The following is a 16,763-nucleotide window of genomic DNA, read 5'->3' as shown; positions in this document are numbered from 1 at the left end:
CTTCCTCCACCCCTGCTAAGACAGCTTTCTAACCACATTTCGCTCTTGACTCTCCTGTCTCTGTCTTCTTGCTATGACTGCTTCCTCAGCTCAAGAACTTCCCACCCCTCCGCCCCTGTCCGGCAGATTTCATTCATTAGACAGTATTGAGCGCTTACTATGTGCAGAGCACTGGACTAAGCGCTTGGCATGGATAATTCAGCAACAGAGAGAGACCATCCCTGCTCAATGACGGGCTCACAGTCTAAATGGGGGAGACAGACAGCAGAGCAAAACAGAACAAAACAAAAAGACGACCACATCATCAAGACATAAAATCAAGGGGGGGTACACCTCATTAACAAAATAAATGGGGTAATAAATAATATATACAAATGAGCACAGTGCTGAGGGGAGGGGAAGGGGGAAGAGCAGAGGGTGGGGGGAGCAAAGGGATAGAGGGGGCTCAGTCTGGGAAGGCCTCCTGGAGGAGGTGAGCTCTCAGTAGGGCTTTGAAGAGGAGAAGTCTTGTGAAATGTCTTCTGGACTCATTCTGACCACTCTAGTTGTAGAGATTTTTATATTTGTCTCTTCCTGTAAGTTCATTGTTGTGTAGCAGTGATGAAAGATCACAGGCCTGGGAGTCAAGAGACCCAAGTTCAAGTCCTGGCTCCATCGCCCACCTGTAGAGACATCTTGGGCAAGTCACTTAACCTCTCTGAACCCCCGTTTCCCCAACTGTAAAAAATCAGTCATATTTTGGAAGATAAGACACCTGTTCTCCTTCCCCCTTATACTGTGGACTCCGAGTGGGTCAGGGACTGTGTCCAATCTGGTTACACCGTATGAACTCCCAGGAGCCGGTACAGTGTTTGGCATATAGTAAGGGCTAAAAAATACTACAATTATAAATTAAAATATCTCTTCAGGGAGATCACCACTTTACTCATACTTGCAAATCCTGCGCATTTCTCTTACCCCAACTCATTTCTCATATCAACTTTCCTTCTAAAATGGTCTGAATTTTCATGACCCAAAGCATAATCTATGCTAACCTTTTGCAGTCCTATTTCCTACCTTATTTCCTTTTAACAAACAAGTTTACAGAGCACTATAGATGAACATTATAGAGATAAAGGACTATAAGAATGGTGTTATTAGGCAAGTGGAAATAACTGGAATCTTTGAATTGTGGCGTAATGCTCCCAAAAGATTAAAAGCATTGTGGAGAAAATGGAGGCAGTAGAAGTTTGTTCTAGAAAGTTTGGAAGTGAAAAAAAGTAAGACAGGTGTTACTGATGGAGAAATGCCTTTTTAAGGATGAAAGAGAAGTTTGTTCTACAAAGTTTGGAAGGGAAAAAAAGTAAGACAGGTGTTACTGATGGAGAAATGCCTTTTTAAGGATGAAAGAGATGTAGTGTATTTGAAAAAAGCCTGTCACATTTGCTCTTGTCATGTAAAAAAAGGTGGAAATGTCTGAATGAAGGAGACTAAAGGAACTTATTTAGGCAAAAATCAGTTCCTTAAAGAATGCTACAAAGACATGCTCTATGTGAGGGAAGAAAAGAACCTTCCGTGGTTGCCCATCTACCTCCGTGAACAGAAACTCCTTACCGTCCGCTTTAAAACCCTTTAAATCACCTTGACCCCTCCTACCTTATTTAACCTCTCTGATTTCCTACTACGACCCGGCCTGCACACTTTGCTCCTCTAATGCCAACCTATTCACGGTACCTCAATTTCATCTACCTCAGTGCTGAACTCTCACTCACGTCCCGCCTATGGCCTGGAACGGCCTCCCTCTTCACAGCCAGCAGTTGATCACTCCCACCTTCAAAGCCTTATTGAAGGAACATCTCTGTGAGCCCCTTGCACTTGAATTTACACTCTTTATTCAACCCTCCCTCAGCCTCACAGCACTCATATATATATATATATATATCCACAATTTATTTATATTAATGGATGTCTCCCCTCTATTGACTGAAATTTCGCTGTGGGCTGGGAACATATCTACCAAATTGGTTATACTGTACTCTCCCAAGTGTTAGTGGAGTGCTCTGCAACAGTAAGAGCTCAAAAAATATGACTGATTGGAAGCCGAAGTTTTCAAAGAATCAAGAAGGGTTTGGAGAAAAAATAAAGAGTCAATAATGGAACTGTAACCTGGCGATCATCAGGGTAGAACACAAAGGGATGATTTAAAATGCGTTGTCTGTTGATCGGACAGCATCTTGAAAGTTATCAGTTATTACTGTAAGTTCAGTCAAGCTCGTATTTTTGTTCTTTGTTCTTACGAGATTTCTACTTACCGACGTTCGACAGGTACTGGTAAGGACCAGACTTCTCCATCCGGAGTTGGGAGCTCCTGATGTGCTGCTTTCAAAGGGGTGCTGTCTAATTTAAAACTTTCCAGAGTTTTCATGATATCCTTAACATGCTTAGCTTCTACGCTTATCTCCTGCCGCACCTGGGTCAAAAAGCAAATGACAACTAGGTACTGGAAATTTAGAAATTTACATTTTTACAGACTTTTTAGTACTGAATAGTGTTATGAGATGTTTCAGCTAAATTTCCGACCACCAGCAGCATAAGGCTTTCCTGACAAGTCTTCACGTATATACTCATGGACAACTCTACATTACTAGCATTCAAGTTCTCATTTAATTTCTAATAAAATACAGCCAACTCTCAGTTTTCTTAGAACTAAAAGTCATTGTTAATAATCTGCTTCCTCACCAAACCTAAAATTTCCTGAAGATATCGATACAATCTATCACTAAATCCTGTCGATTTAACCTTCACGACATAGCTGTAATCTGCTCCTTCCTCTCCATCCAAACTTGCTGCTATGGTAATCCAAGCACTTAAACTATCCCGCTTTGATTACCGTGTCGGCATCCGTGCTGACCTCCCTGCTTTCCCGACTCTCCCCACTCTAGCCCATACTTCACTCTGCTGCCCGGATCATTTTTCTACACAAACATTCAGTCCAAGTTTCCCCACTCCTCAGTAATAATAATAATAATGTTGATATTTGTTAAGCGCTTACTATGTGCCGGGCACTGTTCTAAGCGCTGGGTTAGACACAAGGGAATCGGGTTGTCCCACGTGGGGCTCACAGTCTTCATCCCCATTTTACAGATGAGGTCACTGAGGCACCGAGAAGTGAAGTGACTTGCCCACAGTCACACGGCTGACAAGTGGCAGAGCCGGGGTTCGAACCCATGACCTCTGACTCCAAAGCCCGCGCTCTTTCCAGTGAGCCACGAACCTCCAGTCGTTGCCCATCCACCTCTGCATCAAACCGAAGCTCCAAAACATCGGCTTTAAATCAGTCCATCACCTTGCCTGCTCCTACCTCACCTCGCTCCTCTCCTACTACAGTCCAGCCCACACACTTTGCTCCTCTGGTGCCAATCTACTCACTGTGCCTTGATCTTGTCTCTCTCGCCACCAACCTCTTGCCCACATCCTGCCTCTGGCCTGGAACATTCTCCCTCTTCATTTCCAACAATTACTCTCCCCTCCTTCAAAGCCTTATTGAAGGCACATCTCCTCTGCAAAACCTGACTAGACCCTCGTTTCCTTTTCTCCCGCTTGCTTCCTTTATTCACCTCAGTCCCACAGCCCCTATGTACATATCTGTAATTTATTTATTTAATATTAATGTCTGTCTCCCCCTCTGCACTTTAAGTCCATTGTGGGCAGGCAGTGTGTCTTATGTTGTTATACTGTACTCTCTGAAGGGCTTACTACAGTACTCTGCACATAGTAAGCACTCAATAAATACAACTGACTGATTGATGCTGATAGATGGCTCAAAATTGCTTGCTATCTTAAAGCCAAATTATCAAATGAGCATGGAATTACCAGAGAAGCTTTGTGGCCTAGTAGGAAAAGGAGCCTGAGATTCAGAGGACCTGGGTTCTAATCCCGATTCTGCCACTTGTCTGCTGAATGACCTTGGCCAGGTCACTTAACGTCTCTGTGCCTCAGTTTCTTCATCTATTAAATGGGGAATCAGTACCTGTTCTTCCTCCTACTTGGACAGTGAGCCCACGGTGGTACAGGGACGGTGTCCAATCTACATATACTGCATCTCCCCCAGCACTTGGTACATGATAAGTGCTTAAATACCACAATTACTATTATTAATTGTAATGAATTTTAAAGCAGAATTCAACGCATCTTAAATGAAAGGCCTTTGACTCAAACTTCCAATATAGGCACAAAGAAAGGTTTAATAAGAGGACAATGAGCGTTGAGTAGAAGAATCTGGAGAGCAGACAGGGAGGTTGAAAGAACGACGGCCAAAGTAAAAATGTTAAAAGAAGCCAAGCCCAGACTTTCATCAATAAAAATTGATGCCCGAAGAAGAGAGGTAGGGAGATCTAGTGAATGTGATCTCTGAAATTGCCTTTCTTCATATAGTTAGAATTCAGGTAAATATTTTGGCTTTCAAAAACAGTAAATACTTCTAACTTCAAAAGTAGAAATTTTATAGAATGCTCTCCATCCATTCCTGAACAAGGAACTCATTTATAAAGATGTTGAAATATGACTGAATTGTACTTTCCAAGCGCTTAGCACAGTACTCTGCACACAGTAAGCGCTCAGTAACTATGCTTGAACGAATTAATATGGTCCAACGCCAACTTTTAAATGGATGTAATATTGTTCTCAAATTTTCTTAAATGAGTTAGCTCTTTACAGTTCTATTTGAGTACTTAAGCTATTAAAACATACAGTAGACAGCACAGAAGTCTCACCTGTTGCCATTTTTGTTGCAGGTATGTATCCTTGACAGAGTAGAGGTATTTGTTCATTTGATCAAGTACTCCCTGATAATAAACCATTGCCGAATCATAGTTTCCCAGCAAAGCATACTCACGAGCCAGTTTTACATTTTCACTAATCATAAGAAGACTCATGCTCGCATGAAGGCTGAAAACAAAATAGAATTTAAAAAAAAATCAGATTTTTTCATACTGCATTTCTTTTCAAATAGAGGCAGCTATGCCCTGAACTTCTAGACTGACTTCAAGACTTCAGGCAACACCGCCCCACCAGCGGGGCGATTCACAAGATCTGCCCCCCAGGCCCCGTGCCTTGGGGTGCCTCCGCCATCCCGGTTCTGGAGACAGAATCGCTCCATCCAGGCGAAAACAGCAGCTGTGGAGCTGAATCGGCCCCCGAACTACAGCCGTGGGCTCAATCCATTGGGGGTGTTTTAGGAGGTGAATTTTCCTCTCCCCTCGGACTGAACCCGGAAACAGGGAAAGGAGAACTCTTGATTCTGCATTAAAGCAAAGACATCATGCATTTCCTAATCACCACTGTCTGACTAGAAGGAAAAAAGTTTGAAAGATCACCTTTCGGGTTCCAAATTCCTTTGAAGTGCTAAGCCGTGAATGGGACCTTAATTTTACGCCGTCGACCGCATGAGCCTACTCATAGCATTTTTTAAAATCTCCTTGAAAAGTGTTTACCTTGCAGAAGTAATAAGCCTGAAATAATTGGAGAATGCTAAAGGTCTCTCTCACTTCTGCCTTTACAGAAAAGATCAGGGGAAGAGTTGATCAGAGCAAATCCCCTTGGCAGTGGAAGGTGGAAAGCCAAACTAGAACAGAGAAAGTTAAACAATTAACTGAAGGCATTGAAGCCCACAGGCATGATGACAAACTCCTAGGGTACTTAAGGATTTGACAAAAATCCTCATGGGCTTTGTCCATCACTAGCCACCACACAATCTTTAACCTGACCAACTCTGAAATCTCCCATCACAACCTCGTTACCCGTCCTCTATCCCCGACATGCTCTACCCGCAAAACTGTCCTGTCGCCGCCAAGACCTCTCATCTCTTGCTCCCCTCTCCCCATTATCCCTAGCCAACATGTCTTATTTGGGACACCTTACCCAACCTCCCTCTCTTCATGCACAGGTCTGTGCCTTCGACCCGGCCTTGTCCACCCAATTGAACTCCCTTGTGTCACGTCACTGCGTTGATCCTCACTCTAGGCTTCAAAGCTCTCCATCCCCTTGCCCCCTCCTACCTCTCTTCCCTTCTCTCTTTCCGCTGCCCACCCCGCACGCTCCGCTCCTCTGCCGCCCACCTCCTCACCGTCCCCCGTTCTCTCCTATCCCGCCGTCGACCCCTGGCCCACGTCCTCCCGCGGTCCCGGAACGCCCTCCCTCCTCACCTCCGCCAAACTCATTCTCTTCCCCTCTTCAAAGCCCTACTGAGAGCTCACCTCCTCCAGGAGGCCTTCCCAGACTGACCTTGCCCTTTTCCCTCTGCTCCTCTGCCCCCCCTTCACCTCCCCTCAGCTAAGCCCCCTTCTCCCCTGCTTTCCCTCTGCTCCTCCCCCTCTCCCTTCCCCTCCCCTCAGCAGTGTGTTCATTTGTATCTATTTTATTACCCTATTTATTTTGCTAATGAGGTGTCCACCCCCTTGATTCTATTTATCGTGATTCTGTTGTCTTGTTTTTGTCCTTCTGTCTTCCTCCATCAGACTGTGAGCGCGTCACAGGGCGGGGATTGTCTCTATCTGTTGCCAAATTGTCCGTTCCAAGCGCTTAGTACAGTGCTCTGCACATAGTAAGCGCTCAATAAATACTATGGAATGAATAAATGAATCTTGCCCCACCAGCCTCCAGCCCCGGCTCACCTCCACAGTTCACTTCCTCTGCTCGTGAGCTGGCCTCGCACCATGCTGACCTCACCCATCTTCAATTCTCCAACTCTGCCCTCTCCTTCTCTGGCCACCCACTTCTGGAAACCCTAGCCAGCCTTGGTTTCCCTGACACTGTCCTCTCCCAGTTCTCCTCCTACCGCTCTGGCTGCTTTATCTTGGTCTCTTTGGCCGGCTCTTCCTCTGTCTCCCAATTCCTCGCTCTGGGTGTCCTACAAGGCTAAGCTTTGGGTCCACACTCACTCCTCGTCCACTCTCTTGGCTTCAATGAACACCTCTATTTTTTCTTTTTCTTTCTTTTTTTCTTTTACAGAGAAGTAGCACGGCTTAGTGGAAAGAACACGGGCTTGGGAGTCAGAGGATGTGGATTCTGATCCCGGCTCCTCCACCTGTCTGCTGTGTAGCCTTGGAAAGCAACCTGTCTGTGCCTCAGTTACCTCATTTGGAAAATGGGGATTGAGACTGTGAGCCCCAAGTGGGACAACTTGATTACCGTGTATCTACCCCAGTGCTTAGAACTGTGGTTGGCATGTAGTAACCACTTAAATCCATCATTATTATTATGGTATTAATATGGTATAATGGTATATGGCATAATATGGTAATAAGCATTATTATGGTATTTGTTAAGCCCTTACTACGTGCCAAGCACTCTTCTAAGCACTGGGGTAGATACAAGGTAATCAGGTTGGACAAAGTCCACATCCCACAAGGGGTTCACAGTCATTTCCCATTTTACTGAGGCCCAGAGAAGTGAAATGACTTGCCCAAGGTCACACAGACAGATGGTGGAGCCGGGATTAAAACCCAGGTTCTCCGGCTGACTTCCAGACCCGAGCTCTATCCACTAGGCATTGCTGCTTTTCAACTCCCTCTGTGTGGAGGACTCCCAAGTCCACTCATTTTTGACATCTCTCCTCTGCAATCTCACATTCCCGCTCATCTCCAAAACATATCATACATACAAATATGTGGAATAAGGACACGGGCAAAGTATAGTTCACAACAACAACAAAAAAACACACACACTGTACAGGGTTGGGGAAAGCACATGGATACTCATTTCAGCCGCAATCTGTGTTGCCATTATGCATTTTGGCTACAACCCGACGGCGGAATGAGAGAAGGTTCTTCTGACAATACGTGCCTTTTGAATACATCACATAACTCTCTTTTTTTACTTTAAATACACTCTATTTTACTAGAGACAAGTCTTGCATAAAGAAGTTGAACAGGAAGACTACTACAAAAAGGAAAAAAAACCCTTTAAAGTAGCAAATTGAATTTAAATTATTCCGATTCCAGGAATCCCCTTCTGAGAAAAACACCCAGTTCATCTCATTCTGTGCTACAATTTAACGGGCTGAGGAATGCGTGCAGCGGATGGATAAAAAATAAGGTTAGTAACTATTCAAGTTACCTTACGCTTCTTTAGGCTACGTCGACGTTTCAAATCCCATCAATTAGGCTGGTTAGACTGAATAATTTTCATAACGTGACAAATGTTCTTAAATTTAAATTGGAAATTGATTATGCTTTACTGACTAATAGTCTTGTCACAAAAGTTTCTTGATTGAGTTGAATGCGTTCTGTTACCGTGCAGAAGTGAAAAAGGATTAGGATGAGGGCAGACGGAGTGTGGAACAGGAGCCGGAGTGTGGAACAGGAGCCTCACTAAAGTTCCCAGGTCCCACGGAGCTCTTCTGGCCATGTACTCACTCTCCCAAGTGCTTAGTACAGTGCTCTGCGCACGGGAAGCACTCACTTGAAATGATTGTTCTTCCCCTTGACTCAATTTATTGCCATTGTTCTTGTCCGCCTGTCTCCCCCGATTAGACTGTAAGCCCGTCAAAGGGCAGGGACTGTCTCTGTTACCGATTTGTCCATTCCAAGCGCTTAGGACAGTGCTCTGCACATAGTAAGCGCTCAATAAATACTATTGAATGAATGAATGAATGATTGCTATCAGGATTTTGACTCTCTGCAACTGGCCCTAAAGCCATTTTGACCGATCCTTCTCTCAAACGGTCACCCAACCTCATACTGTTTGGGCTACAGAACCACAAGAACCTCAGCTTGTGTGACTGTGGGCAAGTCACTTCACTTCTCTGTGCCTCAGTTCCCTCATCTGTAAAATGGGGATTAAGACTGTGAGCCCCACTTGGGACAACCTGTATCTGTATCTACCTGTACCCTGCATCTACCCCAGCGCTCAGAACAGTGCTCTGCACATAGTAAGCGCTTAACAAATACCAACATTATTAACAGAAAAGAAATGTAGGAACACATGAAATTCCGTGAGTGGGCCAGTCCGATAACCCATCAGCGGGCCGAGTCTTCGCCAAGCCGACAAAACGCAGTTTGGCAACGCTGCTCTCAGGCAGGAGCGCACTAAATCCCTAAAAAACAAAAAGACGGCAAGACGGCCCACACCAAGATGGTCTCTCAACGAGGCCTGAGTTCGGCACAGGGCCTAAAACTCCCAAGGATGGGGCAACCTTGGTCCCCGGGTGTGGAAGCCACTGGCTAGCGGATCACCCGATGGGACAGAGGGAGAGGTTGTAATGAGGGCATAGGTTCCACCCAGATCTCTCAGAAAACTCCCTGAAACACCAAGGCGAAGGTAGGGCAAGGTAGGAGGGAAGGAAAAACACCTTCTACATGCTCCAGCCCAGGAATTCCTAATCCCAGATGCTTTGCAGACCTCCCCCCCAGCCCCTTCCCCCGCACACCCTGGCCTGAGGCAGCTAGCAGGACACAGACAAGGATACAGCCTCTCTGCAGCTCAAAGACCTGAAAGGAAATTCTACTGGGTAGCAAAATGCAACTGCAATTACTGCTACAAAAACCACAGCAGGGTCATGAAGTCATTCATTCATTCAACTGTATTTATCGAGCGCCTACCGTGCGCAGAGCACTACTCTGTGCCTCAGTTCCCTCATCTGTAAAAATGGGGATGAAAACTGTGAGCCCCACGTGGGACAACCTGATTCCCCTGTGTCTACCCCAGCGCTTAGAACAGTGCTCGGCACATAGTAAGCGCTTAACAAATACCAACATTATTATTATTACTAAGTGCTTGGGAAAGTACAATATAGCAATAGAGACAATCCCTGCCCACAACTAGCTCACAGTCTAGGAGCAGGGAGACAGACAGCAATGCAAGTAAACTGGCATCAATATAAGTAAATAAAATTACAGATTTTATAAATTACATAGTGCTGTGGGCGGGGAAAGGTGGGGGGGAGCATAGGCAGCGAGTCAGGGGGATGTGGAAGGGAGTGAGAGTGTGGCACACATCAAATTTCTACACGAGGGGGGAAAAAAGCCTGAATTACTAATTTTCTCCTTCTTGTCAGGCTAAGTGAGAAGTAGCATGGCCTAGTGGACTGAGCACAGGCTCGAGAGTCAAACGGATCTGAGTTCTAATCCCACGCTCTGCCACTGGTCTGCTGTGTGACCTTGGGCACGTCACTTCACTTCTCTGGGCCTCAGTTCCGTCATCGGTAAAATGGGGATCAATACCGGGAGCCCCACGTGGGGCAGGGACTGTGTCCAACCTGTTTGGCTTGTATCTAGCCCGGCGCTCAGTACCGTGGCTGGTACAGTCAGCACTCAACAAATATCATAACAACAATTTTAAAAATCCTTTAAAAAAGTAGAAGTGAAGTAGCACAGTAGAAACAACATAAACTTTTGAGGAGGTCAAGTTTCCCTTCCGGCAGGGGTGAGAGTAACAGTGGCCTGGGGTTGGAGGGAGGGGAAACCAAGGCATTTGGAGTCCCAGCTGCGGCGAAAACTTGCCTAGCCTGCCCTGCGGCTCCCCGGCCCGGCTTTCTCCCAGTACACACATACTGGTTCATCATGGGAGTAGCCAGGGATGCCGGTGGCTGGCACTCCCAGTGGGGTCAAATCCACACCTCCCACGCCTGATTATTCCCCCACACCCACCCTTTTCACCACATGGAACTCGGCTGGGCGTTTGGGATTCACCCCACCCTCAGCCCCACGGCACTTACGAACACACCCATAATTTGTTTATATTAATGTCAATCTCCCCCTCTAGACGGTAAACTCGTTGTGGGCAGGTCCCTACCAACTCTGTTGAACCGTACCCTTTCACGAGTTTACAGTGGAGCTCCGTGGAAAGCGCACAGGGCGGGCAGTCCGTCAGACGAGCTGGGTTCTAATCCCGGTTTCGCCCTCTCTCTGTGTGACCTTCCTGGGGCAAATCGCTTCATTTCTCTGTGCCTCAGTTACCTCACCTGTGAAATGGGGATTAAGGCTGTGAGCCCTATGTGGGACAGGGGCTGGGTCCAACCCGATTATCTTGAATCTAGTACACTGCCTGGGACATGGTAAGAACATAGTAACCAATTATTATCATCATCTGCCTTCCAGGCGTTTCCGATTCGTAGCCACACGTTATTATTACATTACTCTGCATACAGTAAGCACTCGATAAATACCACTGATGGAGTAATTGATGGGACAGTACAGCCCTGGTACCACTGAATAATTCCAGCCCAGACAGTTCAGCCTAGTGCCGAGCAAAAAAACCCACCATAGCCGCTCTGAATTCAAAGGGAACGCACACCCCGTTTTGGATGGTTCCAATGTACTTCCATCCCCGTTCGTAGCCAATATTCCCTAGTTGTCTGAAAGCTGGCCATTGCTAAGAGCACGTTCAGAGGTTCTGGTGACAGAAAACAAGAAAACGGCACGGTCTTGACTTTGCCATCCATTTCTCCCTTGGTTTTAAATGAAATGTCGAGTCACAGCTAATCCTAAACCATCCTTATTGCCGACCTGATGAGAATGTCGTCGGTTCCCCCAGAATGCGTGCTTTTATTACACATATCGTATGGACCGGCGGGGGGGAGTTAGGGGACGTTCTTCTGACAACGGGTGTCCATCCATTCGGGACACGATGTAATATCCGAAGAAGCAGTTGCGTGCTTGGGGCTGTGATGGTCAAGAAGTTAATATTAGAACACTGGGCACTTCATGGGAACTCACTGTACTGTACATTCAGATTCTGAAGTCTGATAAAAGTTATACAGCCACATTTGAATGTCTAAACTACACACGAATACTCAGGGAGCATTTGGTATATCAAAATATACCAAAAATATAATATATATATATATATAAATATTCAGCATTTGGTATAATAGAGCAATAGAGAAACACCTCTTGTCCAAGAGCTTTCAGAAAATTACTCTGCCAACTACAGCCAAGTTCCCTCAGTGAAATGATAATAGGTTGTATCGGCCCTACCTCAGAGCAAGCTTTTCCACTTAGTTTCATCCTATCATGCCAACCCTTTTGTTTTCCCAGCTTGTTAGGCTTTAAGGCTTAACTGATGACTAACTCATTAAAATTGGTTGGGCAAGATGCAAACAAAACATTTTAAATCAAAGAAGAGCATAGGATGGCCAAGAAAGTCTAACTCCCATTTCTAGAACTTCACTGTCCGTATCTCAAGGAATAATGTAAAAAAATGACTTCTTAAGAGCATGTGAGGAAAAAGAAAGGGGAAAACGAATAAAAAGCATTTAGATAACACTTATTTAAAAAGTAACTGATTTGCTAATTTCTCACCATCTACTTAAATGGTCTCTGCCTCTTCTTTCCATTACCTTTTGGGTTAGTTTACTTGGAACTGTATTTGTAGTAAGCCAATCTTATTTACTGAGTGCTTACTATGCGCTGAACACTATACTAAAGGCTTGTGAGAGTACAATAGAACAGATCTGCTCAGTAAAACAAGCACTTACCCTTGGGAACCGATGTTATAATGCCAGGTAACATTTCTGGAAATTATGAACTCTGGTATAGAACACCGTAATACTGATTCAAAAAGTCACTGGGAATTAAGGAAATCTAACGAATGACCCAAGTCTATTTACAGCACAGTAAACATATTCTAATAATGTTGGTATTTATTAAGCGCTTACTATGTGCCGAGCACTGTTCTAAGCGCTGGGGTAGACACAGGGGAATCAGGTTGTCCCACGTGGGGCTCACAGTCTTAATCCCCATTTTACAGATAAGGGAACTGAGGCACAGAGAAGTTAAGTGACTCGCCCACAGTCACACAGCCGACAAGTGGCAGAGCTGGGATTCGAACTCATGAGCCCTGACTCCAAAGCCCGTGCTCTTTCCACTGAGCCACGCTGCTTCTCCATTCTGTCATTTAATGTACATAATTAGCATTATAAAACAAGTATTTGACCTTAGGAAGGTTGCTGTGGACTCTAAAATGGAGCGTAACTTCGAAAGAAGCATAAAAAAAGACTTGGCATTTTAAACTGTGGGACTCCACCCTCCATCTTTGTTGATAAACAATTCAGCTTGAAATCTGCATTCTCTCCAGAACAATCAAGATTAATATTCACTTTACGACAAGAGAGCACAAAGCTCTTGAATAATAATTACCGTACGGTATTTGCAAAGCGTTCACTGTGGGTCAAGCACTGCTCCCGGCACTGGGATAAATACAAGGTAATTTGGTCCCACACAGGGGGCTCGTAGTCTAACAAAATCCAACTAAAATTAGTACTTTAAAGGCCCATGAGTCAACAGGCACAAGATCATCAGTCAGGATGACAAGCAGAATCTCCTTGGCACTTTTATCGTTACGGTACACGCTATAACTTCTGCAAGATAGCACTATCTCCAAAAACAGGAGATGGATAGCCTCCAAACGGTCCCCCGTTCTCCTAGTGAAGCAGGAATGCCCGATTATTAGCTTTAAAGCAGTCCATGTGCCCTCTCTTTTTCTTACCAACTCTTCCCCCGTGCCTCACTCGTGACAGTCCAGCCCTAGACCTCTTGCTCACTTATTCATATTATATGAATTATTTATTCATTATGTCTGTCTCCCCCTCTAGACTGTAAGCTTGTCATGGGCAGAGGACACGTACCCTCCCAAGCGCTTAGTACATAGTAAGCACTCCAGTAAGCCTGGCTCAGCGGAAAGAGCCCCAGGCTTGGGAGTCAGAGGTCGTGGGTTCTAAGCCCAGCTCCACTGCTTGTCAGCTGTGTGACTTTGGGCAAGTCACTTCACTTCTCTGGGCCTCAGCTACCTCATCCGTAAAATGAGGATGAAGATGTGAGCGCCACGTGGGACAACCTGATCACCCTGTATCCCCCCCAGCGCTTAGAACGGTGCTTTACCCATAGGAAGCGCCTAAAAAATACCACCATTATTATTAAGTACCATTGATTGACTGATCAATCACTTCCAGAAACACTTTTCTTGCATACCGGCCAAACCATCGCTCTCCCCTTCTTCAAAGTCCTCCTCATCCCTCCGTACCCAGAATTTGTTTTTTCCCCACCGGTCTCGGCCTCAGTACTTGGGAAAACGGTCACCCTGGGACAATGTACACTGATTTACGTATCCCATTACAGCATTTATTCCTATTCACCCATCCATCTTTCCCTCCCATCTGTAAATCATTTTGTGTCCATCTCCCCCATGAAGTTATAAAATCCTTGAATTTTCTACCTGTACTGCATTTTCCCAAGTGCTTAGTACAGTGTCCTCAATGGTATCTGAGCACTTTACTGTGTGCAGACAGCAGGCTCTCATTAAATCCTATTGACTGATCAATAAATAGGATCGACCGAATTAGCCAAAAGATGGGAAAAGCACCTTAGCTGTTCCCTTGAGACCATCACCGATTCAACCTTTAACGTTGCTTCAGAGTTGGTTTCCAAACACTTTAAAATGAGACAAAGATCCTAACTACAGAGTGACTACCGATGGATTCTCACGATTTCTGGGAGTTTCTTTTAACAATTCAAGCATAACTAGCTTTAAAATAATTACGAAAGCCATCCATAATACCTCTCCCTATAGAGCCATATGGATTTTTTCCTCTTCCCCAAAGTCCTTTCACATTATTTACCTCGATTTTGTCCTCACAGATCAAGCAACAGTGGCTCAGTGGAAAGAGCACGGGCTTTGGAGTCAGGGCTCATGAGTTCGAATCCCAGCTCTGCCACTTGTCGGCTGTGTGACCGTGGGCGAGTCACTTCACTTCTCTGTGCCTCAGTTCCCTCATCTGTAAAATGGGGATTAAGACTGTGAGCCCAATGTGGGACAACCTGATTTCCCTATGTCTACCCCAGCGCTTAGAACAGTGCTCGGCACATAGTAAGCGCTTAACAAATACCAACATTATTATTATTATTATTATTATTATATTGAGTGCCTACTCTGAGCAGAACGGCACTGGATCAAAAACTCTTGGGAGAGTGCAATAAAATAAGATGACATGGGTAGCTTCCTAGAGAAGATTATAGTCTCCTAGGTGAGACATACAATAAAATATATAAAAGAGAAGGAAAAGGGGATATCTTTTCCTACTTAAAAGGTTATGTAACTTTGATATCTCAGTGCTACAGGAGGTTTGTGAGTAGAGTGTTGAAGTGGCATGGAAGTGTTGAAGTGACAATGGGGGGGGGGCACGCTATAAATTGGGGGAAAATATAAATTAAATTGGGGAAGGCCTCCAGGAAGAGATGTGACTTCAGAAGGGCTTTGAAGATTCTGTTCCTCCGAACTGTGCTCTGTCAGATATGAAGGGGGTGGGAGGGAGTAAGAGGTCAGTGGCAGGAGTGATGAAAATGAGGCACGGAAAGTAGGTTAGCTTGAGCGGAACAGAGAGGAAGAGCCGAGGAAGGGTGGGAGAAGCAGGACGGAGAGAGTTGGATGCATTCTCCTCGAGACTGCAAGAGAGCTCCTTGTAGGCAGGGAACACGTCTACCAAATGTGTTAGACCGTACTCTCCCAAAAGTTTAGTACAGTGCTCTGCACACGGTAAACATAGAATATAATAAATAATAATAAAGTTGGTATTTAAGTGCTTACTCTGTGCCGAGCACTGTTCTAAGCGCTGGGGTAGATACAGGGTAATCAGGTTGTAATAATAATATAATGTTGGTATTTGTTAAGCGCTTACTATGTGCCGTGCACTGTTCTAAGCGCTGGGGTAGACACAGGGGAATCAGGTCGTCCCACGTGGGGCTCACAGTCTTCATCCCCATTTTACAGAGGAGGGAACTGAGGCCCGGAGAAGTGAAGTGACTTGCCCACGGTCACCCAGCTGACAAATGGCAGAGCTGGGATTTGAACCCATGACCTCTGACTCCCAAGCCCGGGCTCTTTCCACTGAGCCACGCTGCTTCCCTATGACTGACTGGTTGCTGCCTGCCTTAAAGCCTATGGTTAGGTATTTCTGCTTGACGGAGACAGGAACGGGCAGCCACTGTAAGTTCGTTGAGGAATGGGGAGAGGTGTGCCCAATGAGGTTTCAGAAAAGCCATCTGGACAGTCAAATGAAGTAGAGAAGCAGCGTGGCTCAGTGGAAAGAGCCCCGGCTTGGGAGTCAGAGGTCGTGGGTTCTAATCCCCGCTCCGCCACTTGTCAGCTGTGTGACTCTGGGCAAGTCACTTCACTTCTCTGGGTCTCAGCTGCCTCATCTGTCAAACGGGGATGAAGACTGCGAGCCCCATGTGGGACAACCTGATGACCTTGTATCTCCCCGAGCGCTCAGAACAGAGCTTGGCACCTAGTAAGCGCTTAACAGATACCATCATTATTATTACGGGCTGCAGGAGGGAGAGACTGGAGGCCTGGAGATCAGCGAGGTGGTTGATTCTACTGCTAAGCCAGGATATGACAAGGGCCTGGAGAAGTGTGGGAACATTTGGAGAGGACGGGGAGGATACCGGAAATGCCGTGAAGGAAAGACTGACAGAACTTGGAGACGGAAAAAACGTGGGTAATGAAAGAATGGAAGGAGTCAAGAAAAATGTTACGGGGAGGAGAGTGATGTTGTCAACAGGGATGAGGAAGTTGAGGGGGGAAGATCTGGGAGCGAAATGAGTTTAGTTTTGGACAAAACTAATAATAATGTTGGTATTTGTTAAGCGCTTACTATGTGCCGAGCACTGTTCTAAGCGCTGGGGGAGATACAGGGTAATCAGGTCGTCCCACGTGAGGCTCACAGTTAATCCCCATTTTACAGATGAGGGAACTGAGGCACAGAGAAGTGAAGTGACTTGCCCACAGTC

At 45.6% G+C, this 16,763-nt stretch overlaps 1 protein-coding gene across 3 annotated transcripts in view; it reads right to left on the bottom strand.

Moving 5' to 3' along the window:
* Positions 1-16,763, bottom strand: part of KATNA1 (katanin catalytic subunit A1) — a 34,144-nt gene that overhangs the window by 12,191 nt on the left and 5,190 nt on the right. For all 3 annotated transcript variants that reach the window (XM_029057867.2, XM_029057869.2, XM_029057868.2), the window contains exons 2-3: positions 4,752-4,926; positions 2,292-2,449 (exon numbers count right to left, since the gene is read on the bottom strand). In XM_029057867.2, the coding sequence (XP_028913700.1) occupies positions 2,292-2,449; positions 4,752-4,913 (320 nt within the window). In that variant the 5' untranslated portion in view covers positions 4,914-4,926. The remainder of the gene's footprint in view (positions 1-2,291; positions 2,450-4,751; positions 4,927-16,763) is intronic.

This window comes from Ornithorhynchus anatinus, chromosome 2 (assembly GCF_004115215.2).
Source record: "Ornithorhynchus anatinus isolate Pmale09 chromosome 2, mOrnAna1.pri.v4, whole genome shotgun sequence".
In the NCBI taxonomy this organism is placed as follows: domain Eukaryota; kingdom Metazoa; phylum Chordata; class Mammalia; order Monotremata; family Ornithorhynchidae; genus Ornithorhynchus; species Ornithorhynchus anatinus.
The sequence above is the reverse complement of the archived record's forward strand: the minus strand, read 5'-3'. Positions and strand labels throughout refer to the sequence as shown.